The following is a 27290-nucleotide window of genomic DNA, read 5'->3' on the forward strand; positions in this document are numbered from 1 at the left end:
CCTTCCCCCGAAAAAAAAAAAAAAAAAAAATCTGAACCCAACAGAAAAGTAATGAAATAACAAACGGACACCCAAAAATCAAAACCTATGAATAAAACCCACTAAATAATTTATCACAACCAATACTGGAGAAAAAATTAAGTAGGAAGAGAGAAAATAATCATTACTACTCAACCCGGATGTAAGAGAGAGAGAGAAGGAGAGAGAGAGGAGGAGGCGCTGCTTGGCCCAAAGATCTGCTGTATTCCCGCTAATGTGAGTCTTCCTTTACCCTTTACACCCCAAAAATCAACATTGCCTTCAACACACATTAATTTACTCCCCTTTGAAGTAATAGATAACCCATAATGAACCTTGGAGAGAGAGCGGGAAGAGGTTAAAATGGAGGGATGTCACTGACCTCGACTTCTTCCCTCGCCCTTCTGTGATCCAAATAATAGAAGTAATACGAGGCTGTATGTCGGTAGTCAGTCTTCTAATCTCACGGGGTAGTCGCTAGCACGGAGGCTTAGGGGGTCAGGTCACTGGGTAGGCCTAAAAGGAAGGGTATGGGTGGTCAGGTCATCGTGTGTCTGTCTGAGGGCTGCTGGGAAGGTTGTGGAGTGGTCAAGTCATGCTGTGTCTATCTGGGGCTGCTGGGAAGGCTGTTGAGGTGGTCAGGTCACTGGGTAGGCCTAAAAGGAATACTGGGGGTGGTCAGATTATCGTGTGTCTGTCTGAGGGCTGCTGGGAAGGTTGTGGCGTGGTCAAGTCATGTTGTGTCGATCTGGGGCTGCTGGGAAGGCTGTAGAGGTGGTCAGGTCACTGGGTAGGCCTAGAAGGAATACTGTGGGGATGGTCAGGTCATCGTGTGTCTGTCTGAGGGCTGCTGGGAAAGTTGTGGCGTGGTCAAGTCATGCTGTGTCGATCTGGGGCTGCTGGGAAGGCTGTGGGGGTGGTCAGGTCACTGGGTAGGCCTAAAGAGAAGACTGTGGGGTGGTCAGGTCATCGTGTGCCTGTCTGAGGGCTGCTGGGAGGGCTGTGGAGTGGTCAAGTCATGCTGTGTCTATCTGGGGCTGCTGGGAAGGCTGTGGGGTGGTCAGGTCACTTGGTAGGCATAAAAGGAAAGCTTTGGGGTGGTCAGGTCATCGTGTGCCTGTCTGAGGGCTGCTGGGAGGGCTGTGGAGTGGTCAAGTCATGCTGTGTCTATCTGGGGCTGCTGGGAAGGCCTTGGGGTGGTCAGGTCACTTGGTAGGCATAAAAGGAAAGCTTTGGGGTGGTCAGGTCATGCTGTGTGTCCGTTTGAAGGTGCTGGAAAGGCTGTGGTGTGGTCAGGTCGCATGATAGACGTAAAAGGAAGGCTATGGGGGTCAAGTCGTCTTGTGTATATTTGGAGCTGCTGGGGAGGCTATGGGTGGTCAGGTCATAACATAAATAATAGGATAACAAAGGGCCACCAGGGCCCATCTAGGTTATCCTGTATCAGTCACACAGCGACCTCGTCATCAGTACTTAAAGATACACTTACAAGTACACAATACATTATATACTAATTCTAAATATTTGGCCCATTAACAGGGGTAAGTCCTGCAGCGAAATCCTCTACAATTTGTGGTCCCCATACATGGGGATCATGTCTTGTTTAACTATAGTAAATTCTTATAAAAACTATCATGCAGCGCTATACATAATTATAAATCTAATAAATTTAAGTGCTTATCTAATCTGTTTTTAAACATTGTCAAACTAGTGCTATTTACAACCGTCTCTGGCAATGCATTCCAGAAGTCTACCACCCTATGACTAAAGAAATATTTTCTTATATCTAACCTGCAGCCTTGCTTTCTAATCTTCCTGCCATGATTTCTAGTCCTACTTCCCTCCTCTAAGGTAAAGAAAGATCTCACATCTATGTAGTTTGTATCTGAGAACATTTTAAATAACTCTATCATATCCCCTCTTATACATCTTCTCTCAAATGAAAACATGTTTAATTCCTTTAATCTATCTCTATACTCCAGGTGCTTCAAAGCTGGTATCATACTAGTTGCTCTTCTCTGAACTGCTTCTAACATGTTGATATCCTGCCTATAGTGGGGTGACCAGACCTGTATGCAATACTCTAAATGGGGCCTAACATAGGAATTATATAAGATACGCACCACTTCCACCACTACTTTTATAACTAACATTTCTATTTATAAAACCCAGGATCCTATTTGCCCTATTTCTTGCTTCTAAACATTGCTTTGAAAATTTCATAGTCCTGTCTATCACTACTCCTAAATCCTTTCCTTCATGGTGTGTTCTTAACCTAGATGAGGCCTAGAGCCCTATGTAGAAGCAGATGAAACCTCCAACCAGGACTGCAGGTGAAGACAACTAGAGGTATGGCACAATGGTTGGCTAATGTGGTTTCATCAAAACTACTAGAAGTCCTTCACACAAACTCATAGAGAACATCACCCAGACAAGTATCAAATTGGCGTTTAAAAGCAACTGTGTGTCTGTCTGGAGCTGCAGGAAGGCTTTAGAGTGGTCAGGTCATGGTGTGTGTCTGTGTGGAGGGTGAAGGGAAGGCTGTGGGTGGTCAGGTTATTGTGAATCTGTCAGTGGCTGTGGGGTGGTCAGATCAGTGTATGTAGCATCTCATTGTTCAGTATGTGACTTCTTGCCTTTTGTGTCCCTTCATCCATTTAGTATTACAGTTTTCAATCTTTATAGGATCACTAAGAATAATTTGCCTTTGTGACTAAGCTGATATTGTTGTATGTTTTCCATCCAACCATCAGAATGCTTGACCTCTAATTTCTATAATGTCCTTTATTCTTAAATGCTTTGCTCTCTCACCATCACTTCTTCCCAAAGGCTTTAGTTGAAGATGTTCCTGTTTTTAAGGTTATTTTTCTAGTTTTGTGATTGACTGGTAAGATTTCTTGGTTATTATAAGGTGAAACTGTCTTGAAAACCCGGCTAGTTGTCTCTGTGGCCTCGGAAAACTATCGTGGTGAGAGAGCAAGGTGTTTCTGAATATGAACGAGTGTCTGATTGGGGCAAAGCTAACTTAGTAGTATTCAGTGCCTCAAATACTCAATTCCTCCATATATCAACTCGACTCAATCTTCCAGACAACTGTCTCCTCCTCCTTGCCCTTTACACCTAAAAATCTCCTCTCTCCTACACTGAACATTCTCAGTTTGTTCTTTGCTTATAATCTAAACTGGAAACTTCACATATCATCTCTAGCTAAAACATCTTTAAAGTTTGGCATTCTGAATCACCTCTCTCAGTATATCTCGCCCATCTCCTGTCCAAATTAACTCTGTACAGGGGCCTTATTTGTCCATAGAGTATGTTCCACTCATATCACTCTTTTAGACAGGGTGGAATTTAAACCATTTCGTTTTATCATTTCCTCTCCTTTAGCCAACTTTTTTTTATGTCATAACTTACAGCGCCTGTAGGTCTACTTGAAGAGTATAGGAAACGTTGTCCAGCTTCCACCCATTAGCGGCGCATATCCATATCCATATGAGGGCCCATATCACTACCCAAGCACATCTTTGGTATAAGGCAATTACACCTCCACTTAGAACCTGGGTATCATGGTGACATGTAGGTAACTTTGAACTACTCGACAAATGACAAAGTTTCAAGCTGGTACGTGATGGGATTCGAACCTATACATGGATGTCTGCTCAATCCCATCACCTCCACCACCTTATCCACTATGCCACCGTCTGTCTCTTCAGCCTCTTTCTTGTCATTGCAGTGTTTCATCTTTTACTATTTTCTACCTCTTATTTTTCTTGCTAACTGCTCTTCCGATCTTGTTAACTACCTGTACAGACGGCTTCCCACTTGATGAAGCAGCTTTTTTATTTTTATTTCTAGCTAAAGTGTCATGTCAACACAAAGAATTTTAACTGGTATATATCGTAGGCCAGAAATCATGACTTGTAAATTGAACCACCTTTCTCATTCCTATTTCATATCTGCCTCTCCATCCCCCCCCCCCACACACACACACACAAAACAGATCAGATTATTATTATTATTATTATTATTGTTATAATTATTATTGTTATTATTATTATTATTATTATTATTATTATTATTATTATTATTATTATTATTATTATTATTATTATTATTATTATTATTATTATTATTATTTCCTCAGTTGAATGTATGAGTGTAATCAACTTCACTAGGAAGGAATTATATTGGAGTTTGTCATGCATTTGAAGCAGCAATGTTCAGTATTGTTGTTTTTCTCTTTTCAGTGGAGTCAGCCAGGATGCTGTAAAATACAACAGCAACAAAACACAGCAAAACATGTCGCATTCATCTCAGTGACCAGTGCTGACCACCAAGCAAACGGTTCATCATGGTGAGTGGTCCTGCTTGCTGAGCCTCCACCAGCACCCCCCCCATCTCTCCCCCCCCCATTATACATACACAGGCATCATGTACCACAGAGCCAGAGAAACAGTAATGGGACAGTAGTGATGTGTGCTCATTGCTCTTATGGTAATGAAAAGTGAGGCTGGTTGTCATTTTCATCTTTTCTGCTAAAAGAAATCTACAAAGTGCACATTACATTTGATTCAGATGCAGAGAGAGAGAGAGAGAGAGAGAGAGAGAGAGAGAGAGAGAGAGAGAGTGTGTGTGTGTGTGTGTGTGTGTGTGTGTGTGTGTGTGTGTGTGTGTGTGTCAATGGCTAGCCACAAGTCAGCCAGGTGTAGCTAGCCTTAAGGATCAAATTACCAAGTTGCCAGCTACTTCCTTTATGACATCTTATTTGTTTGATATTCATGCCTATAAAATGTTTGCATCATAGTGTTTCTGTCATTGGGAGCAAGGAACAAGTGAAGCTGTCTCTTGATGTGCCAGAACAAAGCGGGAGTAAAGGATTTAGGGTATCATGTTTCATTAGGACCATCAGCAGTATTGCCAGTTATGCTAAGATTGTGGTTCCTTGCTTTAAATACAAATGAAGCTGTTTATGGCACACCAGGAAAATATAGAGAAATGAAGGTTGTTTCTGAGCTACCTTATATTTTGTGGTGAGTGGTGTAAGGAGTGGGAATAATTGTGACATCCCTACTACCATTACCACTCTGGCTTCCCATCTGCATGTGATCAAGTGACATGAGGTATCAGCACACACACAGGTGGATATCAGGTGTGTGTATGTGTGTGTGTGTGAGAGTGTTAGTGTGTCTCTTCCCATCTCCTCCCTGAAGGTTGTCCTGCCTCGCTCTGCCCCATCCAAACAGTTATGAGGCGTAAACGCAAGGTATTTCTTAGTCTTATACATCATTTTGTGTGCCTTGAAGGATTACTGGTTGGACAATATTGCAGATCAGCACTTAATGTACTAAAGTTTTCTCTGTCACTTCTTTTAATCGACCCAAGTAAACTTAAGATGGTAAGATTGAGGTTAAACATTTATTGACCAGTTGCTGTAGATTCCACTGTTCTGTCTCTTCCTTCCATCCCAAATACTTACAGCTGATGATGATCTCCAGGATAAGTTAACTAAGGGTTTGCCATCAGATTCAGGGAAGAGACTAGCAATGGAAATGATTGTGTGATGTTACCAGACCACACTTGTATTACAACAATAATGGTTAAACAAAGAAAAACTTGCAGAGATTTTTGGCTGGAGATGAGATGTGAAGTTTCCTGTTTAGATTATAAGTTAAGGACAGACTGAAGATGTTCGTTGTAGAAGAGGAGGGCAGTTCAGTGTCACTGAAGAATAGCTGTGTGGATGGTTCTGTTGAGTTGATAGACGGAAGAATTGAGCTTTTGAGGCATTGTACAATACTGTGTTTGCTCTGGCCTCATGGGCATCAATTGTGGGAAACATGTCCCCCCACTTTTCAGACTGAAGGGTATATAGTATGCTTTGTCCCTCCCACTTTTCATGGCTATGCTCCTCCTCTCTCTCTCATGTCATTCTACTATTTTGAAGCAATCGACACCCATATACTATACCACTACAACTGTCACTATTACTAATAAATAAGTAAGCAAGGCACATATCAAGCTGCAAACTCATGTGAGGTTCATAGAGATAATTTCCTCTTTGCTCCTTTCTTGCAGATGAACCGGGTACAGCCGGAGAATGTGCACTCCACCATCTTCACCCAGCGGGAGTACCAGGTGGAGCTGGTGGACGCCTGCCTGCGGGAGAACACCATGACCGTCCTGGCCTCCCGCTCCACCCGCACCTTCCTCATCACAATGGTCACGCGGGAAATGGCGCACCTCACACGCAGGTCAGCCTCCATCCATCGCCTATCCACGCCACGTCATACACCACTTGTCTAGTGTTCATTGTCATTCCTCTCTGCTTGGCCTCTAGTGTGTGTGACGGCATATGACATAAGCATTATATTATGTTAATGTGATTGATAGTACTGTTTTTGCATCTCTCTCTCTCTCTCTCTCTCTCTCTCTCTCTCTCTCTCTCTCTCTCTCTCTCTCTCTCTCTCTCTCTCTCTCTCTCTCTCTCTCTCTCTCTCTCTCTCTCTCATGTTTTGTCTTATATTCACATTTATTGTATCACTTTTTTTTGCTGCATTTTAATGTTTTATCTTGACTTGCTTTCTTTACTGTGCATTGGTCAGTGGGAGGCAGCGCACACTCATCACTGGCTGGTCTGGGCCGGGGCTGGTGCGGGTAGGGGAGGCCATCCAGCAAAACACAAACCTCGCCGTCACCACCTACACCGCCCTGGACCAGGTGGACAACTGGCCAGCCTCTCGGTGGGGCCAGTCCTTCAGGGAGGCTCAGGTGAGGGCTGCTGCACAAAATAAAGTGATAGAATGTACACAACCAAAGTTTTTATGTATGATCAGTATTCTCAATCATTAATCTTTTTCTGGTAAACTCAATATTTCTATGTATGCTTCTGTATTTCCTGCTTTCTATGCCTCAAGTTCTTTTGAAATGAAGGTTTCAGGACACTTTTATCATCCAATTTAGGGTGATTAATTTTTTCCCTTTTCAGTGTTTAGTAGCCTCAATGGGCTTTATTCACACTTTGTTGTCCTAGGCCAGTGTCATTCATATGTATGTAGCATTTATATTGAAATGAGGGTGTTTGTCTATATGTATGTGTGTTTGTGTTTTAATGTGAGGGTGTTGTGTTGGGTGCAGGTGCTGATCATGACCATTGAGGTGCTGGAGCGTGGCATGATGGCTGACGTCCTCCCATTGGACATGCTCAATCTTCTGGTCATTACTGACGCCCACCGCATGGCCACCTGTCCCACAGTACATAAGGTAACACAACTCCCTGCTAAGTTAAAGATGGTGGTGTTTGTGTCACCGGCTGTATTAGTTGTTAATACTTTTTGCCATCTATTTGTAACGAGAAGTATTGATTATTGGTGTCAAACAAATGAGGAGAAACACTGCATGAATTTACTTGAATTTGTATGAATTGGTAGCAGTTAAATTATAAAAGAAAAATTGCTGCTATACACAAGCATCATTTTCATAGTTAAAGGATCAAATAAAGAAGAGAGGTAATGATCATATCACATTCACTTATACTAATTGGATAACTATAAGTAAGTACAACCTTTGCAGATCCTGAGCAGCTGTGGTGGATGTCGTATTCTGGGCATGACGTCCCCGGTGCTGAGCCATGCCTGCTCACCTCCCCAGCTTGAGTCCTTCCTTAACCATATCCAGCAAGCTTCATCTTGCAGGGTGGACACTGCTTCCGAGATTGTCACTGTCCTGCGGTAAATGACCCTCTCCTGTTGTGTCTCGTTTGACTCTTCTAGAATCTGCTTTTAATATATGCCAATGATATTCACTCCTGTACACACCCATCTTGCTCCATTTATGCTAGTCTTCATCTTTTTATCTATTCCACTGCAATATGTAGTAACCTTACAGTGTCTCTTGTTAGAAATTACTTATATCAATATTCGTAGCATCTTCCCATCTCATAATATATAACTTTATCTTCTTCACTCACATTGTCTTTCTACACAGTCAAGGATACCTCTCTAACTCTTTCAGTTTCTCTGAATTATTTACCAATGCAAAGTTATTTGGGTACCACACACTGCCATCAGTCAGCATTTACTGGGCTCAGACTCATTCCTGACATTCTCACATTTCTATTCCTTACAACACGACTTGTATGTACATTGGATAACCAAAGAGAAATCATACATCCTTGTATTAACCTTATTCAAGCACATTGTTACCCAAATTCATTAAATATTTTGATAATAGGCTAGAAATTCACCACTGATCCTTTGCCACAGATATGTAAATAAGCCTTTGGAAAAGATAGTGATGTGTCGGGACCCAAGCCAAGAAGAGCGGTCTGAGGTAGAGATAGAGGTGCGTCAGCTAGTGGATCAGGCTATGAACTTCCTGGGGGAGCACCGCTATGACCTGGTGGAGGTGTATGGACCAGAGTACCAGGAGTTCTGTGATGGCCTGCCTGATCCCAACACTGAGCCCCGACAGATACTCCTTGACTTTCTGGATGTGCTCAATAATTTAGGTGAGACACTGCTGATGCCTGGGTCATAGTTGCTGGTTCTGTCTTCAAACTTTATTTATCCTTTATCTAATATATCCTGGCATCCCTGTAAAAGAGGGTATCTTAGACAATATGTGCCTACACACACACACACACACACACACACACACACACACACACACACACACACACACACACACACACACACACACACACACACACTGCATAGTGTAGTGGTTAGCACACTCGACTCACAATTGAGAGGGCTGGGTTCGAGTCCCGGTAAGCGGCGAGGCAAATGGGCAAGCCTCTTAATGTGTGGCCCCTGTTCACCTAGCAGTAAATAGGTACGGAATGTAACTCGAGGGGTTGTGGCCTCGCTTTCCCGGTGTGTGTTGTGTGTTGATGTGGTCTCAGTCCTACCCGAAGATCGGTCTATGAGCTCTGAGCTCACTCCGTAATGGGGAAGACTAGCTGGGTGACCAGCAGGCGACCGAGGTGAATTATACACACACACACACACACACACACACACACACACACACACACACACACACACACACACACATTGAATACCATATATTCTAATCGAGTTAATCTAACTTAGTGATGGCCATTATTGTGTTTAGATTTATTATTTGAGTTGCTTGTTATGAGTTGCAAGAGTGAATTGTGAGCTTTGTTGCAGGGCTGTGGTGTGCTGACAGAGCAGCTTTGTATGCATTAGTTGAAGTGGAGAAGTTGAAGAAGAAGACTGCCTATGATCGTCACTACCTCCTGCTGTGTATGATCTTCACTGTCATGGCTCGTATAAGGTATGTTATTGGACGTCACTTTTTGCTAATACATTTCATCTGTTTACTCAAGCTGGAATACATTTTACCTGATGTTAATAAGGATCATTTTGGGCTATACTCTTGACTTGAGTTCTCTATGTTTACTTGCAGGGCTGTAGTGGAACAAGCATTCGATAAATATTCAGAATTGGACCAAATCTTGAAGTTTTCCACCCCCAAAGTTTTGCGCTTAGTTGAAGTCCTCCGTCAGGTTCGTCCTCTAAACTTTGTAGACCCTCGTAAGAGAAGAGACAAGACAGAAAACACCGAGAGCTTGAAGGGAGTAACTCAAGTAGAAGGATCAGAGACTCTTGCTATTGAGGCCACAGCTGACCCTGAACACTCTGAAGTGTCTGTGGTGCTGTCTATAACTGAGGGAGCTGCATCTCCAGAAGATTCCCACACAGATTGCAAAGAACAAGATGATAATGAGGAGAAAGAAAAGAAAACACCTGAAGACTCACTCTGCCTCTCAGGTTCCTCTCAGATTGGCAAGGAGGAGGAGGTCTCCACTGCAAAGAATTGTGTGAATGATGCAGAACAAATCAGTCATGAAGGAAGTGAGATTGGCACTAAATCTGATATTGAAATGTTAGACCAAATAGTTCATAAAACTGTTAATAAGGAGAGTTTGTGCAATGGTTGTGCTTTTGAGGAGGATTCCTGTCTCCCTAACATTATGGACCTGGCCTCCCCTAGCAAGCCCTCCAGCAAGCAGTCAAAGAAATGTGCAAATACAGAAGCACCAAAGGCTGTGTCAGAATGTCAGGCCAATGGATGGAGTTCTCAGGATGTCAGTCTGGATATGTGTGACTGTTCAGGAAAGAGTGAAAAGGGAGTGAATTCTAAGGAAAAAAGTGTCAACTGTCAACATAGTGTGGCAGGAGAGTGTCTCCACAACGGAGAGGTGGAGGAGGAGTGTCAAGAGCCAAGCAAAGTACAAATTCATCCAGATGTTACACAAAACTGTTGCAATATCTCTGAATCTGTAGTCACTAAGAAAGCTGGAGATGGATCAACTTTAGAAGAGGATTTATGTAGGCTTAGTCTTAGGGAATCCTCATTTAGAACTGGCTGTGAACTTGAAAATCCTATAAACTGTGATGTAAGCAATGGAACTACGAGTGCCAAAAGCCACCTGCATGATGCTGCCAAGGTACACAATAGTATAAGTGCTCCTCTATGCAATGGATACCAGAGTGGCAGTGAAGAGAGCTTGCCATCCTTGAGAACCTCTGAAGGGTGTCCTGACAATAAGCTTAGCAACCACAACAACCAAAAGGAGTCAGTATCCTCCGTTCAGGGCGAGAAGGAGTACTGCCTGGAGCAGACACATTCAGTACAAAGCAATCTGTGTGATGAGGAAGTCCAGCCCGACGAAAGAGTTCCCTTCACCAGTGCTCATTCCACTACCTCTCAACCAGCCAGTAAAGTGGCTGACGTCCCAGCAACTCTTTCCGAGGTCACCACTGCCCACAGTGAGGCTGCTGAGGATACAAGAGGTCACACTGAGGCTACAAGAGTCGCCACACACCATAAGGAGGCAAATGAAGCCACCACAGACCATAATGAGGCCAGTGAAGCCACCACAGACCCTAATGATGCCAGTGAAGCCACCACAGACCCTAATGATGCCAGTGAAGCCACCACAGACCCTAATGATGCCAGTGAAGCCACCACAGACCCTAATGATGCCAGTGAAGCCACCACAGACCCTAATGAGGCCAGTGAAGCCACCACAGATCCTACTGAGTCCTGTGAAGCTCCTAAAGACACTTCTAAAGATAATGAAGCCACCACAAGCCCTGCTGAAGTTAATGAATCCACTGGAAGCCCTACTGAGGCCAATGAAGCCAAGCCACAGACTGCCACAAGTACTTCGGGTGAGCCCAGCAAAGATGCAGACAACACTGTGTCTCCGGCGCCGGCCGTGTCATCTGAGGCCGCAGCCATGGCAGACACCCTGGCCCTGCTGCTCCCTGGGGGCGGCGGAGGCAAGGGTGGCAGGAAGCGGCGTGATGAGGTCAAGGAGAAGGTCAAGGTGCACAACCCGGATGACCCTGACTCAGTGTGTGGCCTCATCTTTGTGCATCACCGGAACATTGCCAAGATCATCTACCGCCTCCTCAAGGTGAGTGCGGCTCCAGGCCTTGCCATCAAGTTTCTCATATGTGATCATGAGAAAATGACATGAGATTAGAATGTAAGAATTCTTTGGTATTCATTATTCATATTTTGACTGCTTGATTTTTTACTCCTTTCCCTATTCAGCAGAGGAGTTGATGCAAAGACAATACATGTTAAGTATGAGATATCAGGTTGCACAGTCTCAGTCCCACCACTCACTTATGCCATGTTGTCTTGGTGTCTGCTGCAGGAGCTGAGTGACATTGGAGGAGACTTTGCCTGGATCTTCCCCCAGTACACAGTGGAGGCTCGGGAGAATGTGAAGGATGACCCTCGTGCGGCTGAGGCTGAGCACAAGAAGCAGGAGGAGGTGTTGAGAAGGTACTCCTTTGCTTTTTCTTATTAATCTTCTCACTAAAGTGCCAAAATTACCTGGATCAGCCATTGAATACATTACTTGTTCTGTTGTCACGAACATTTATCTTTTGCAGGTTCCGTCATCACGAGTGCAATGTTCTGGTGTCCACACGGGTGCTGGAGGAAGGGATTGATGTGCCACAGTGCAACTTGGTCCTGCGGTGAGTGAGGGGCTGATGCCAGGGAGTCACTGGGAGAAGAAAGAGTGACCTAAAAAGAATGAGTTGGAATATTTATAGAATATAATAACTATTGAATAAAATAGTCAATATGCATCATGTGCATGCTTTTGATTTGTTTCTCCTTGCAGATTTGACCCTCCTCTGGACTATCGTTCATATGTGCACAGCTGTGGTCGTGCCAGAGGCCAAGACACTTTCTATTTCCACCTGGTAACCAAAGCTCAGGAGAAGGCTTTCCTGCGAGACATGGCTACGTACTCAGCTTTCCAAAAGGTAATGCTTGAAGTCCATATTCTTCATTATAACTACATCACAAAAAGCCATGCAAACATGAGGGATAGTGTTTGTACTACTATTACTGGATTACTCCCATTACAACTCATGCCAGTTAAGTAATGGCAAAACTGAGAGTCTTGTGATTGAAATATTAGGTATTGGTGAGTCGCTGCAGCAGCGTGGAGGTGGGCACAGACCAGGAGGTGGATGCAGAGGAAGCCAATGCAGCGTATGCACCTTACCTGACCCCTGCCAATGCCTCGGTCACCATGGCCTCCTCCATCAGTCTTCTCAACAAGTGAGTATCTGCCGTGGCTGTGGCAGCAGTGTCTGACTGAAGGGATTAGGAATTGGAGCACTTTTGTAGTGTAATACATTATATCTCCATCACTGGAAGTGTAAGTCTTAATAATACTGAGGTTAGGAACAGCTTTTGGATGCCAGTCGAAGAGACCGAGAAATATATCTGAGGTTATGTTGTGTGTGTTTTTGTTTATTTATTTATTTTTTTTTCTAATTTGTCATTTATATATTCATTTACTTATTCATTTATTTATTTTTTAAAATTTGTCATTGCAACCACCAGGTATTGTGCCAAGCTGCCGAGTGACACCTTCACACGCCTCACTGCCATGTGGGCGATGGATGAGAGGCAAGAGGAGGACCTTGTGCTGTACAGCTGTAGGATCATGCTGCCCATCAACTCCCCTCTGAAGGGCACCATCAAGGTCAGGAAGAGCCACATGTGTTACGAAGTCATATCATATCTGTGCCTCTGTTCTGATGGTTTTTGTGATTTCCTGTGTCATTTTTGCCAGGGATAAGCATCCACCTCTTCCATGACTTCATTCATGTCACTTTGCACCATTCATCTGATGCTCTTATAAAACTTCCTCTCATATCCATAACACTTTGCTCATCATGACAAAATTGTATTGCTCCAGCACTCAGGTGACTGGTTGCAAAACACACCAGTACAAAGTGTCTTATATCAGGAAAACTATTGTGTATTTGAGAAGTGTTGTAAGCAGGAAACTCAACATTTTTCACCATGACCATCGTAATGAGTAGCACATTCCTTGCTCTAACAGGGTCCGTGGCAGCCCAAGGTTTCGCTGGCCAAGATGGCGGCGGCGTTGGAGTGCTGTCGGCGGCTGCATGAAGTGGGTGAGCTGGATGACCATTTACAGCCAGTGGGCAAGGAGAGCATGCGTCTGGATGACCACCTTTGCCCCCCACCCCCTGATGACCAGGTGCCAGAGGGAATGCCCCGCCCCGGCACTACCAAGCGCCGACAGTACTACTACAAAAAGGTATTTGTTGATGTCTTCTCTCTCTCTCTCTCTCTCTCTCTCTCTCTCTCTCTCTCTCTCTCTCTCTCTCTCTCTCTCTCTCTCTCTCTCTCAGAAATATTCCCATCAACATCATCATCATCATCATACATCAGTTTCAGTGACTAGAATGAAAAAAATGTAGGGCATTGTGATTTAAACATGGTGGTGGTTTCAGGTTGCCAACTGCCTGACCGGGGAGCAGCCCAAGGAGGAGCTGCCACTGTTTGTGTACAAGCTGGGCATGGTGCTCACCTGCCCCATCCCTGACGAACAAAACACTCGGGGCCGTAAGATTTATCGCCCTGAAAAGTCATCGCGTTCTTTTGGGATTGTGACCACTAAGCCCATTCCTCAGGTGACTAGTTTGATTAAATGGTCTAACTTAACCCCTTCAGTACTAGGACATTTTTACCTTGAGATTTGTATACGATTAAACCATTTTATTGACATTAGGAAGGGTCTATGGAGGTTGGAATATTAATGGCCACGGTCTGCTATTTTAATCCTCCCACATGAGTTTCTGAAGCTGTATGAAATCACCAGATAATAATCAGAATGAATATGGAAACATGTCATTGTACTCAAGGGGTTAATTGTGGATAAATTTTAAATGAATTGCATAGATAGAAGTAGGTAGAACATTACAAGAATAGCAATGTAGTGTATTTTCAACAAGGAAGAAGTGATGTTGATTAAAACAAAAACAGTGTTATATAATTGTTTACGTGACATTGATTGATGATTCCTCAGGTGAGTGGGTTTCCAGTCTTCACACGATCTGGAGAGGTGATGGTGCAGGTGGAGGAGGTAGGCACTAGAGAAAACTTCACCCAGGACCAGCTAGCAGCCCTGCAGTACTTCCACAAGTTCTCCTTTACTCATGTTCTGCGATTGGAGAAATATCCCATCAAATTTGACCCAACTAATGCCAAGACAGCATTCTATATCGTGCCACTCAACAAATGTAAGCTGTGCTGCTCTATCCTCTGGTGTTCTTATCCCACACCAATGATCATATACTTTGTCACTCCACAATGCATTATTTCTCCCATAACTTAATAAACCAAACATTTCTTATGCATTACCATCCTTATCCTATGTAAAGCAATCTCATCTCTTTCAGCTGAGGACACAGATAGCATTGATTGGGAATTTGTGAGGAAGATCCAGGCGGAGGGTGATCCAAGGCCTGTACCGCCCCTGGAGGAGGCTCGCCAGAAGTTTCATTTCCAGCACAGCTTGTACGAGGATGCTGTGGTGATGCCGTGGTACAGGAACCAGGACCAGCCTCAGGTAAGAAAAGAAACATTGGTTCTATCATGTCAATTATTAGATCTTAAAACAGCACAAGATATAATTTTTAAGGGGAAGAGTTGTGATACAAGTGTTGGATCTGTGGAGAAGACTCACAAGATATCCCAAGAAAATTAGATAGTAGATTTGCCTGTATTGTGTTGCAAAATGTTTTATGGATCATTATTCCTTGCAGTACTTCTATGTGGCTGAGATCTGCACTCACCTTAACCCACAAAGCGACTTTCCTGATGCTGGATTTGAGACCTTTGAGAAGTATTACCTCACCAAGTATGGCTTGCAGATCTGCAATCTGAGTCAGCCATTATTGGATGTTGACCACACCTCAGGTCGCCTCAACTTGCTCACCCCAAGACATGTTAACAGGTATACTGTGAACCCAACAATCTGTAGTTTGTGATGGTACATCACAGCTGACTGTTACGTACCACTAGTCTTGCTATAACTCTTCATTATGTTGGATAGATCAGTTCTTCTTTTGATATCTTATTAATTTTTCATGCATTGGTCACAGGAAAGGAGTTGCTCTGCCAACTACCTCAGAGGAAACCAAGAGAGCCAAACGGGAAAATTTACAACAGAAGCAGATCCTGGTACCTGAACTGTGCACCATTCACCCATTCCCAGCCTCCCTGTGGCGTAAGGCTGTGTGCCTGCCCACCATTCTGTACCGCATCAATGCTCTTCTCTTGGCAGACCAGCTCAGGATCTGTGTGGCTCAAGAAGTTGGTCTGGGTCTGCAGACACTTGATCCTGGTCAGTTCAGACATGTATTTCTTGAATATCCTTTGTTTCATTGTCATATTGATTATTCCATCTGTCTGTGATAATATGGCTAAATTCATAGAGATGTTTTGATACTAAATTTGTGACATTTGGGTTTGCCTTTCAGGCTTTTCATGGCCACCCTTGGATTTTGGTTGGAGCTTGGCTGATGTGCTGAAGAAAAGCCAAAGCAACCAGGAAACACCTGAAGTAGACCCAAAGACCAAGGACACCAACACTACTTCACAGAAGACATCCAAGAAAACAGAGCCAGTTGAATCAGTAGAGTCCCCGTCTCCCAAGAAGAAGCCAGCCCGCAGCGGCTCTGACATGGAGATAGGCACGTGGTCCAACGACATGGCAGTGGATCCTCCATCTCCACCCTTCACTGAAGATGACCTTAATGGATCTGATGAGTTTGAGATTGATACCTTCGATCCTAATGTTGCTCTGCCAGACAACCTGACACTGTTGGATGGCTGCACTGGGGGAGATGATGAAGTAGAGGGAGAGCTTGGGGCTGACTGGGGCACTGGCCTGACAGAACGCCGCACCAAAGGTTCCTCCTCCAAGAGCAGTGCCGGGGGAGGAGAAATCTTCCGCGTCGGTTCACCTTCCAACTTTGAGATTGATGGATGGGATATGTTTGGAGGCTCAGGAGGGACAGGCTATGGGGGCAATTATGGTGGATATGGATCCTATGATGCCTATGGTGGCTATGGTGACTTTGAGGGTTTGGCAGATGACCTGGAAGGCTGCGAATCTGACGTTTCCTCGGACATGGATGATGATGACAAGAGCCAGGCTGACAAGCTGTGGGAAGAGGAGGCCACCAAGCGACGGGCCAATACGGCCATAGATGATGCTTCATCTGATGAGGAGGTGGATCTGTGGTGGCCCCAGGAAGAAAAAGAGGTGTGTCTGGCCAAAGAGGAGGAGTTTCAGCAATTACTGGAAGAAAAGCAGCAGGACTTGTTGCTAGGACCTACCTATCTTTCTGAAAGTACCCCTTTGGTGGTGGAGAAGGCACACCGAAGGCTGGCTGTAGAACAAAACGCTACTGCATCTATAGAGAAGGAGAGTGTAACTGTGGGAAAAGCTACAATACAAGGCTGTGAAATGCTATCTTCAAAGTGCTGTGATAATGCTCAACAATCTACCTCACCTAAAACTGCGATTGTGAACCGCACTGAAACACTCTCTCTCACAGAGTTTGACAAAGGTGCTGAGGTTCCTCCGTGGAGGAACTCCCCTGACGAGTTATCCTTTAGCTTTGACTACCAGCCAGACCTCTTGCATCACCCAGGACCACCGCCCAGTGTTATCCTCCAGGCACTCACCATGTCCAATGCTAACGACGGCGTTAATCTGGAGCGTCTGGAGACCATTGGAGACTCCTTCCTCAAGTATGCCATCACTACTTTCCTGTACTGCACTTATCCTCTTCGTCACGAAGGCAAGCTGAGCTACCTGCGCTCCAAGCAGGTCAGCAACTTGAACCTTTACCGCCTTGGGAAACGCAAGGGTTTAGGAGAATGCATGGTGGCCACAAAGTTTGAGCCACATGACAACTGGCTGCCTCCTGGCTACTTTGTTCCCCGAGAGCTGGAGGAAGCACTGATTGACTCCGGCGTTCCTGCAGGCCACTGGAACATGGCAGATCTGCCGGGACTGCATGACCTGGCCAGTGATGAGATCCGCCGGTTGGTGCAGGAGCGCTCTGAGCAGATAAAGCGCAGCAAGTCAGAACAGGTGACCAGTGACTTGATGGCTACACAAAACCCTCATGACCTGCCCATTTTTATCCCCTACAATTTACTAACTCAACACAGCATCCCGGACAAGAGTATTGCTGATTGTGTTGAGGCTTTGATTGGGGCATACCTCACCACTTGTGGGCCTCGTGGTGCTCTGCTTTTCATGTCTTGGCTCGGCATAAAAGTGTTGCCTTGCAAGTACCAGGAGCAAGAAGATTCTGCCATCTCAGCACCTCAGATCACCTACGGTCACCTTGAGCCTCCACAGTCACCTCTCCACCAGTGCCCCATCTCTGCCACAGACCTGCAGCTGGATCTTCTCCTCAGTGGCTACATGGTGTTTGAGGAAAAGATTGGCTATACTTTCCGAGACCGGTCCTACTTGCTTCAGGCTTTCACTCATGCCTCTTACTACAGGAACCGCCTCACTGACTGTTACCAGCGCCTGGAATTCCTTGGAGATGCTGTGTTAGGTGAGTGACATCTCAGGAAAACATTGTTGTCTAGGATTGGCTTGGGAAGAGTGAGACATATGTAAGTACTGTTTATAATTGTATTTATTTATTTAGTTATTTATTTTACTTTTAAGAAGAAAAGGGGATTAGATTTAAAGATAAGGTAGAATTTTTTTGTTTAACATTTTTGTAATGGTGCAGATTATCTGATAACCCGCCACTTGTATGAGGACAAGAGGCAGCACTCTCCTGGGGCCTTGACTGACCTGAGATCTGCGCTGGTTAACAACACCATCTTTGCCTCGCTTGCTGTCAAGTATGACTTCCATAAGTACTTCAGACACTTTTCTCCTGGTCTGGACCGTGTTGTGAGGGACTTTGTCAAGATGCAGGAAGAAAATGGTCACAAGATCAATGAGGAGGTATTGAACTTTTGAATTAACACTTATTTAACTACAGAGCCAGTCGGATATGTGTTACTGGCCTAATGATATGCTAAATCCTACATTATTGCAGACTATGTTATATCAGTTATCATGACATTGGTGGTGTCATTGCAGTACTACTTCATGGAGGAAGATGAGTGTGAGGCAGCAGAAGACATTGAGGTGCCAAAAGCTCTTGGAGATGTGTTTGAAAGTGTGGCTGGGGCCATCTTTCTTGACTCTGGGGGCTCCCTGGATGCTGTGTGGTCAGTCTACTATACCATGATGTGCCGGGAGATAGAGCAGTTTAGCGGCGTGGTTCCCAAGTCGCCCATCAGAGAACTGTTGGAAATGGAGCCCGAGACGGCCAAGTTTGGAAAGCCAGAGCGCCTGGTGGATGGTAAGGTAAGAGTGTCTGTGGAGATTTTTGGGAAGGGGTCGTTCTCAGGTGTGGGACGCAACTACCGCATTGCCAAGTCTACGGCGGCCAAGCGTGCTCTGCGCCACCTCAAGAAGCTGCAGATGATGGCCAACCAAGGCATGTGAAGGAAGGAACCTTCCTAATGAAGTTCAAAAGTTGCTTAATGTGGCAGCCCAGTGTTTGATACTGTTTCCAGTGACTCAAAGCTTAGTGAATACCAACACTACCATTAGCTTTTTATATCTTTATAAGGAAATGTGTGTGTGTGTGTGTGTGTGTGTGTGTGTGTGTGTGTGTGTGTGTGTGTGTGTGTGTGTGTGTGTGTGTGTGTGTGTGTGTGTGTGTGTGTGTGTGTGTGTGTGTGTGTGTGTGTGTGTGTGTGTGTGTGTGTGTGTGTGTGTGTGTGTAGAATTTGTATTTGCAGAATTGCTGGGAAATGTGGCAGTGGTCATGATATTGTTGTTTTCTTATTGTTTATATATATTTTTTTGTTTTATCATGACTTTAAATATTTTAATTGGATTAGTATTCAGTATTAGTTGTAGGTAACAGATTCTATATCACATTGAGTCAATGTATGAATATCCAAAGAGTACAAAAAGCATAACGTGCTGGTGAGGATTCTGCACAGGATGTGCAAACAGTGCCACAGTAAAGTGCAATTGTAATTTGCTTAATCATTTATATTATGCCTCAGTTTTTCATTATTTGCTTCTTTGTGTGGGTACAAAAGCAGAACCAATTTTCAGAACATTTAGGCTGAGGCACACCAACCCACAGCCATGTCCTTGGTGCATTAATGACTATCTAGATAAAACCATCTTAGCCCACAGCAAAACCCAGAAATGTTCTATTTACTTAACATGGACAATGGTGTAGTGGGCCACACTAATACCAGGAATAACTGTAGTACTTTGTTGTAACTTCCTGGAGGGATGAGATGGGAGTGTCCATCCTCCCTCGAATCACTAAGACTGGTGATAATTGAAGGAGGCAGGATTGAATGGGTGGAAGCTGGAGGTAATCAGCACAGAACCTGTTGTCACTGTAGGTTTGAAGCTCCATCAGGAGGTATGTCAGCTGTGTGGCACCTTGCACCCCTCCTGACCCACTATCACACCTGTGCCGCCATTTTGCTGTGATGATTTACCTGACACTTAAGTTCAAATTTAAGTCTGATGTTTTAGTATTGACATACTGCTTGGTATTTTATGTGCAAAACTGTTTATTGTTAAATTAAAATCAGTTTAATTAAGTATCACAAGCTAACCATAAATATTAAGTTAATATATACAGCCTAAATTTTAAGTTGTTTCATAGTAAGCAACAAAAACTGCCATGGTTTAGATTATAATTGAGGTGGCCCATGTTTGAGGGAGCTCACAGACAAAGTCATCAAGAAAAGGAGCTTTGACCTTTGAGACTCTAGGCTGTGATGCACCCTCTGGCACGGGACACCTTGTACTGCATATACCTGGAGTTATTCATATTTAGCATTGGAAACATGTGGTGTCCTAAGCTGCAGCTAACACTTGGGTACTGAACTCCACTCTCCTTGCTGCATCCTCTCATCCTCCACCTGTGCTCCACCCTTGAGGTCTGTGTTGTCATGGATCTAGTGGTCATCTACCTCTGCTTTAGTCTGTATCTTACAAGCTGATTATGTAAGTGAGTGTATGAATCATTACAACATGCAGGGAGATGGTATTCAGTGGTTGTTGTTTTAAGTACTAATGAGATTTATGGCACCATATGTTGACCAGGAAGTAGTTTTACCTGAGTATCACTTAAGTATTCATACCTACTTTGTTTTCTTCACTACTACTACTGTTTTGTTGTTTGATTAAGGGAAATGTGTATGCATGTAGTATGTTGGACTGGATTCTTAAGTTGTCTGTCCCAACCTTGACATTGGGTGCAGCTGAAAAAGTCTCTATTCACTCATTATCCCCATTGCACTACTCACTTAACTGAAAGTGTTTTTTACTTGCTATGCACTTTTTTTATTATTATTATTATTGTTTGTTTGTTTGTTTGTTTGTTTTTTTCATTATTATTTTTTTATGCATGTAGCAATTTGGGTGGCATCTACTAAAAGCAGAACATAGGATTGCAATGATTCTTGTGTCTTACAGGTATACTAAAGAATGTTTTGCTCAGCAGCCCTTTTTCTTTAATTATCATGTCAACTTTATTTCTTTATAGCTTCATGCTACCTCAAAATATGCTTATGATGACTGACTTTTTAAGGAAAAAACAGTAAACTCTCAGTTTTCAGAATGTATTTGTTATAAGAATCTGGGAAATACTTGATTGTGTATTCTCATCATAATAAGCTGATGTGCAATAGAAGAATATCAAAGTGTTATCTCACACTGAAACAAAGGAGATAGTTTACAACCACAACAACGTTACCATACAAGTGACAGTTGCTGAAGGTAAAGTTTAAGATGCCAGAACAGTGCCAGTGCCACTGAAATAGGTTGGCCAGTGTGAACCTTTGAGCCTTCAAATGTGTTAAAAGATAATATCAATTCCTGTTTTCAGCTCAGAAATGAGGATATAAAAAGAATTGTCTAAACCTGCCCATGTTTATTAGGGCAATGTTCAGCATCTGTGCTGGCAGTGCTGTGCATTGCACACTGCTTGCAATGATATGACTATGACAGATCTCTGCTCTCTGTGTAACTTTCAAATTGAAAAAGAAAAACTATAATAATATTTTCTTCATTGTGTCTGCTGATAAATGTGGACGATGAAGAGAAGTTTTGTTCACATTCTCCATTTGTGATAAGAAGGCTGATAGAGGTGTTTGTTTTTACAAAGGTATTCAGTGTCATGGTATATAATAATATAAGCACATGAAGTGCTGCTTAATAAGGATCAGCCAGATCTCTTCAAGAACCATTTAGCTGTGAGTGTTGCCCAAAATCACCAGATTTTGAGGAAGCAATGAGAAATTAGCCCAAGCATTCCAGACATTTAATTGATTTATAAATTTTATTTATCTATTGTGCATTATGATAGAAGGAAAGAGCATTCATCCAGGTTATCAGATATATGGGTCATAAGAAGGTGTAAATATTGATGATATTGGAATACCTTTATAACAAGCAAGGGAATGAGACATTTAGCAGCTGATTGCCTACCTCTAAATATTCAACAGCTGGTTGCTTACATGTACACAATCAGCAGCTGGTTGCCTACATGTAAGCAGTCAACAGCTGGTGGAAAAACTGCCATCATGAAAGCTGTGCATGACCTTCATAGACTTGATCACCTTGGTGCTCCTCAGTGCCTTCTGTGTAAGTCATGGCACCACCTTGGTATTGCTTGCATGGTTCTACTTGCTGCTCATTCACTAACTTTTAATTGCCTCAGCAACCTGCTAATTGTTGTTTTAAGACGCACTACTACAATGGTGGAATATGGTTAATATTGAGCATACAAAACTTGTTTATTGATAGTGACATATGTGTAAATCAGTTTTAGATTATTGAAGTAAGTAGTACACAGCTTTATTCGTTAAATTATGAAGTTTTACACTGAACAGATTGAGTTTAATGTCTTAAATGAAAGTAGCTTTTTTTCATTGCTAAGAAAGTGTTTGTGTACTGAAATGTTCACTCCTCATAATGTGTTCAACATCAGCAGTCTGTTGACAATCATGTTTGTGTGATGCTCACCGTACATGATATACATCTTAACTATATCTTCAGAGTACAAAATAATTTGCAACAAAAAGTGTCGTAAAAGGTTAATTGTTTTGTCCATAGCTTATCACCATGAATATTTGGTGAAAGTTATCTATTATATAAATAAACTGGCAATTGGGAGTTTACTGTTCATCTCTCTCACACTATTTGTTATTAAAATGCAGTTTTTATCAAAATACTTTGAGGGACATGTATTTTATTGAAAGTGATAGATGAAGCATTTTTAGGTCAGTTTTATGTTTTGTATAGGAGTAATTTTGTAAGACCCTGAATCATGACACAAGTGGTAAGGAAACCCTTACTTTTACTCATTTTGTGCATGTGCCATCCATAAATGACCAAGTTTACTAAAAAAAGAACTGCAAAGGGAAAATTGAAAGGCATGTGTATGTTAGGGTTGCCTGTTAATTGTATAAATTTTGTTCTGCAGTTTGCCATGCATGCTTGTAAAATTCAGTGGATTGGCCAAGTTTTCTGGATGAATGTGGATGTTGTCTGTAAACTTGGATCTTTGGATATGAATTCTCCTAGTCAAAATATGATCCAAGTTGTGTTGTGAACAAGGGCTTAGATAGGTACAAGGTGAAGTTAGGTAAGCCATTTTTACCAGTGCCATTGCAGGATGTTTGAGCTAGGTGTGAGTGCCTCCCTGCTTACTGCATGGGAGGCATTCGCAGCTAGCAGCCTCTCATGTGATCATTTCCTGCACTGGTGCTCATCCATTTAATAATAAGTGACTTTTGTAAGTTTGTGAAAAAAATTAGCTTTGCTTAGCTATAGACATATGGAAGATGCCACGCTGAGGATGTCACCCTCTCTCTCTTGGTGCTGGGATATCTTGGCATTTGTAATTGAAGCAGATGTCTAGTTAGCAAGTCAAGTTGAGAAATTGTGTAGTGTCTCTCCTCAGTGAGGTAACAAGGAGCACTGACTGACAAGGAGATGAAGCCTGGCATCCATGCCATCAGAGGAAACAGAGCTTTTCCAGCATACCTCTGTGGTAGGGAGACTTGGCTTCAAAACTCGGCTTCAGTTTAGCTTCAGTGTTGTCAGCATTAGGGGTCATGTGTGTTAATGTTAAGTGATCTCAGTGTGCTGATGTGTTTTTCATATTTTGTAGACTAAGGCTTCAACTTTGTAAGAAAAACATCCATGTAATTTATAGCTAGAAACCTCACTGTTGACAAGTGGCACCTGCTTGATAGAGGCTCACTCAGACATTTATCTATTGATGGATTAGTAAGCATTTTATTGGAATTAATGACAAATTCACGTTTATAATTCAAAATATAGTACATTTAAGATCTCTCAGATAAGATTAATTGGTTCCAATTATACAAAATGAGCAACACAGATTGAATTAAAATCCCTAATTATTTCAGAACATGGCTACAGATTTGATCAATTTTGTGCCACTTCAACTTAAGATTTTTTGAGTTCCACACCTCTTGTCCCTTTTGGTGCAAATTTAGTTTTTTCTTGTGTGGCAGTGTTTCCCAATAGTTATTTGGGTACAATTAATATTTTGATTAAATAAAAAAAAAGTAAGTTTTGAGTGTGTATTCATTGCATATTGGAGTGCACCATGTCATCATGTAATCGTTTTGTTAATAGCCTAAAACAGATTCTAATTATGAGTTGGCAAACATTAGCAACAGATTCTAATTATGAGTTGGCAAACATTAGCTTGAATGTATCAGAAACCTGATTTAATTATCCCATAAGTTTACAAAGACTGCCAGCTTTGTTACCAATTACCATACGATGGTTGTAACGAGTTTGAGATTTACATCATGATCTCTGCATGAAAAATTCAGAGAAATTACCTTTTAATTTTACTGACTTGTATGTACACATGCATTATGAATATAAGTCAATAAGATAAAGTTAAGTTGGAATGTCCTTGAAGCTTCAATTTGGTTGCACACATTTGTATTTGCAGGAACAGAGCATTTTTCATGCAGAATGCCACTTGATCACAAATTCTGTATGTAGGTTGAATCTGTCTTGTCTTATGAGGAGTAATTCAATTTCATAAATCTGCTCAACATGACTTGTCAGCCATAACTAATCAAGTCACACCTGAAAGGGACTTATGCACCAAGTTTTGTTTAGTCTTTATTTATGTCACAGCATATGTAAGTTTTAATCCTGGCACAAAATAAAACTTGACATAACGGACAAATTTTAATTTCTCACACCATCATGTAAAACAAAACAAAATATATATATATATATATATATATATATATATATATATATATATATATATATATATATATATATATATATATATATATATATATATATATATATATATATATATATATATATATATATATATATATATATATATGGATACAATCATAAATTAAGTTGGTGTCTATGTATGAGTATATGTAGTGTATTTTCTTTATTGGACAGCACTTTAGTTTTACTTGATTAATTCTAATAGCAGCAGAGTAAATGGATGAACAAGAACTAAAACCAGACTATTGAACAAGAGAGAATGAGAGAGAGAGCCATGAAGTGCAAATGAAGACTCCTGTAGTGAGCTCTGTGAAGAAGTGTCCATAATCAGTTGTCAGTGAAGACTTTTTTTTTTTTTTATGTAAGATGGAAAACTGCCAAGGGCACAAAAAAATAATAAAAAATAAACAAAGGCCCACTGGAATTGCAGTCTTCATAAAAGATAAAAAAAAAAATTGGTCAGAAGCCTGGGACATGTCTTGACACCTCTCTCTTAAAAGAAGTTAAGTTGTAGGAAGATGGAAGTACAGAAGCAGGTAGGAAGTTCCAGAGTTGATAATATTGGTTAACTCTTGTATTAGACCCTTGGACAGAATAGGGATGAGAGAAAGAAGAAAGCCTTGTGCAGCGAGGCCACAGGAGAAGACTGGACTTTCATAGGCAGCAGTTTATGCAGTCCTGAAGAGACATGTACAATTAGCAAAACCAACCAAAACAGCTACAACAACACACCATAAAAATGTTTTTTTTTTTCATATATAAACATAAATAAACAATCTAAACACAGAAGTGATCTAAGCAAAAAAATATTCATGAATTTATATCCAATCTGGATAAAAGATGTGGAGATGAGATGATGTAAGCTATATGTACATAGTACGTATCTGTAACAACACCCAAGTCTTACAAACACATAATTTATTTTCTTAAAACAAACTGCTCTATGAATTCTAGTTGATCAGCTTCTGTGCGACGGAGTGACTCATATTGCACACGCAGACGCTCTAGCTCCAGTTTTTTCTCTCCTATCAGTGCCTGCACAAGGAAAAATATAAGGATAAGATATTTAATGTGTGCCTGAACACACAAGATTTTTACAATCAATGCTTGAAGAAAACTTCCCACTACATACTAGTGTTCCAACAAAAAGAAGTCATTAGATTTTTTGTATCATAATAAATATTTACTTAAATTTACACAATGACACACCAGAAGCTGCTGTTCCTTGGCCTCTCGCTGCTTGCTCATGCTTTTGATTAAGTTTCTGGCACCAATTGCTCTCATTTTCTCTGATTCAACAGCTTCACTCATTGTGTCAGCAACTTGAATGAAGTGGTCTGCCCGTTCATGAAATTCCCTAATTTCTGAAAGAAAGGAAATTAATCTAGCATGTAAAAGAAACCATAATGGTATTTTGCTCAATTTTTTTTAAATGCAAAAGCAGAAGTATGTATCTTCATCTTTAATAATGCCATTTCTTTTATTTTCATGTATAGGTATACAGAACAGGATGGATGCTGATACACCTAATGAGAAAGAAGAGGAGCTCTTACTGTCTACAAACTCTTTACACTCATCCTTGAGTTCAGCAGTCTGCTGTGCCACCTCTGGCTCCAACACACGGATCTTGTTCAACTCATCAATGTACAGACCTGCTGCTGCCAGGGACTCGTCTGCCATCCTGCTTAACTGTATGGTCACAGTCTTGACCTGTGGGAGAACACTGACCTGTATTTACTTTCTCACCACGAGGTTTTAGAGATGTTTTGGCGTGTTCTTAAGAAATTTTCTCCCATTGATAATATAGAAAACTTGTTAATCTGTTACTACAATTACAATGACTTAAAAACCTATATAGCCTCAATAAGATACATTCGAAAGTGGTGGGGGTGTAGGCAGTGTTTCAGAAAATGGGTGTTTGAGCAATGTTGAACTAGAAAACAGTTTTGTAAGCAAGTGAATGTTTCTTTTGGCTAGTATTCTTGTTCCCAATGAAAACTTGATGGATTTGGAGAAGAATGTCTACTTTACTGTCTTATTTGTAGTAACTTCGACACTTATAAAATATGGTATTAAACTAAAGGAGGAAGTGTATAGTCTTGTGACGATTTAGAGAATCTTTATCATGCCTCGTGTATTTGATGGATGTGAAGCGAGTCTTGTCTTCTCTTGGCCTCGTTAGGAAATTGAGTGTGGTGCCACAGTCGCACGTCCCACTGTCACACGTTGACGTACGACCCACGTCAGTTCTGCCCTGTGGTGATTACTTGTTATTCTAATTTTCGTCGGGATTTGCTAAGTTAGGTGAAGTATTTCTCAGAATACCATGGGTGCCACAACCTCAGGTTCTATGAGGGTGGTAAACGACAATGTGCTGTGCTGCCACCACACAAATCAACTGATTCAATCGCACTTTTTCCTGTCACTTGCGGAAAACGCGCCCGTGTAATATGGCCTTTGGAATGTATGCAATCAAGTACGAAACTATAGTATATCCAGTTTTTGCCTTGTT

At 42.1% G+C, this 27290-nt stretch overlaps 2 protein-coding genes across 4 annotated transcripts; one reads left to right on the top strand and one right to left on the bottom strand.

The window, feature by feature from the left end:
- Positions 1-166: 166 nt before the first annotated feature.
- LOC123508116 (endoribonuclease Dcr-1-like) lies at positions 167-24706 on the top strand. Of its 2 annotated transcripts, XM_045261603.1 has the most exons (23): positions 167-255; positions 4266-4372; positions 6094-6269; positions 6621-6786; positions 7153-7278; positions 7588-7745; positions 8280-8524; positions 9192-9318; positions 9451-11470; positions 11717-11847; positions 11958-12044; positions 12194-12338; positions 12497-12639; positions 12928-13069; positions 13433-13654; positions 13851-14030; positions 14426-14639; positions 14799-14968; positions 15165-15355; positions 15504-15745; positions 15882-17984; positions 18168-18388; positions 18527-24706. In XM_045261603.1, exons 2-23 carry the CDS (start codon positions 4370-4372, stop codon positions 18935-18937), a joined length of 7623 nt encoding a protein of 2540 aa, XP_045117538.1. In that variant the 5' UTR covers positions 167-255; positions 4266-4369; the 3' UTR covers positions 18938-24706. The 2 variants fall into 2 exon arrangements, with proteins under 2 accessions (XP_045117538.1, XP_045117537.1); XM_045261602.1 differs by lacking the exons at positions 167-255; positions 4266-4372 and adding an exon at positions 5157-5281.
- On the bottom strand, positions 19101-27252 carry LOC123508128 (intraflagellar transport protein 20 homolog). 2 transcript variants are annotated; one of them, XM_045261633.1, is made up of 5 exons: positions 26908-27252; positions 26332-26488; positions 25988-26142; positions 25686-25813; positions 19101-25456 (listed from the first exon to the last, which is right to left on the bottom strand). In XM_045261633.1, the coding sequence occupies exons 2-4, from the start codon at positions 26456-26458 to the stop codon at positions 25697-25699; spliced, it is 399 nt and encodes a 132-aa protein (XP_045117568.1). In that variant the 5' UTR covers positions 26459-26488; positions 26908-27252; the 3' UTR covers positions 19101-25456; positions 25686-25696. The 2 variants fall into 2 exon arrangements, with proteins under 2 accessions (XP_045117568.1, XP_045117567.1); XM_045261632.1 differs by having other exon boundaries at positions 19101-25813.
- Positions 27253-27290: the final 38 nt, after the last annotated feature.

The sequence above is a fragment of the Portunus trituberculatus genome, chromosome 24, assembly GCF_017591435.1.
Source record: "Portunus trituberculatus isolate SZX2019 chromosome 24, ASM1759143v1, whole genome shotgun sequence".
NCBI classification, from domain to species: Eukaryota; Metazoa; Arthropoda; class Malacostraca; order Decapoda; family Portunidae; genus Portunus; species Portunus trituberculatus.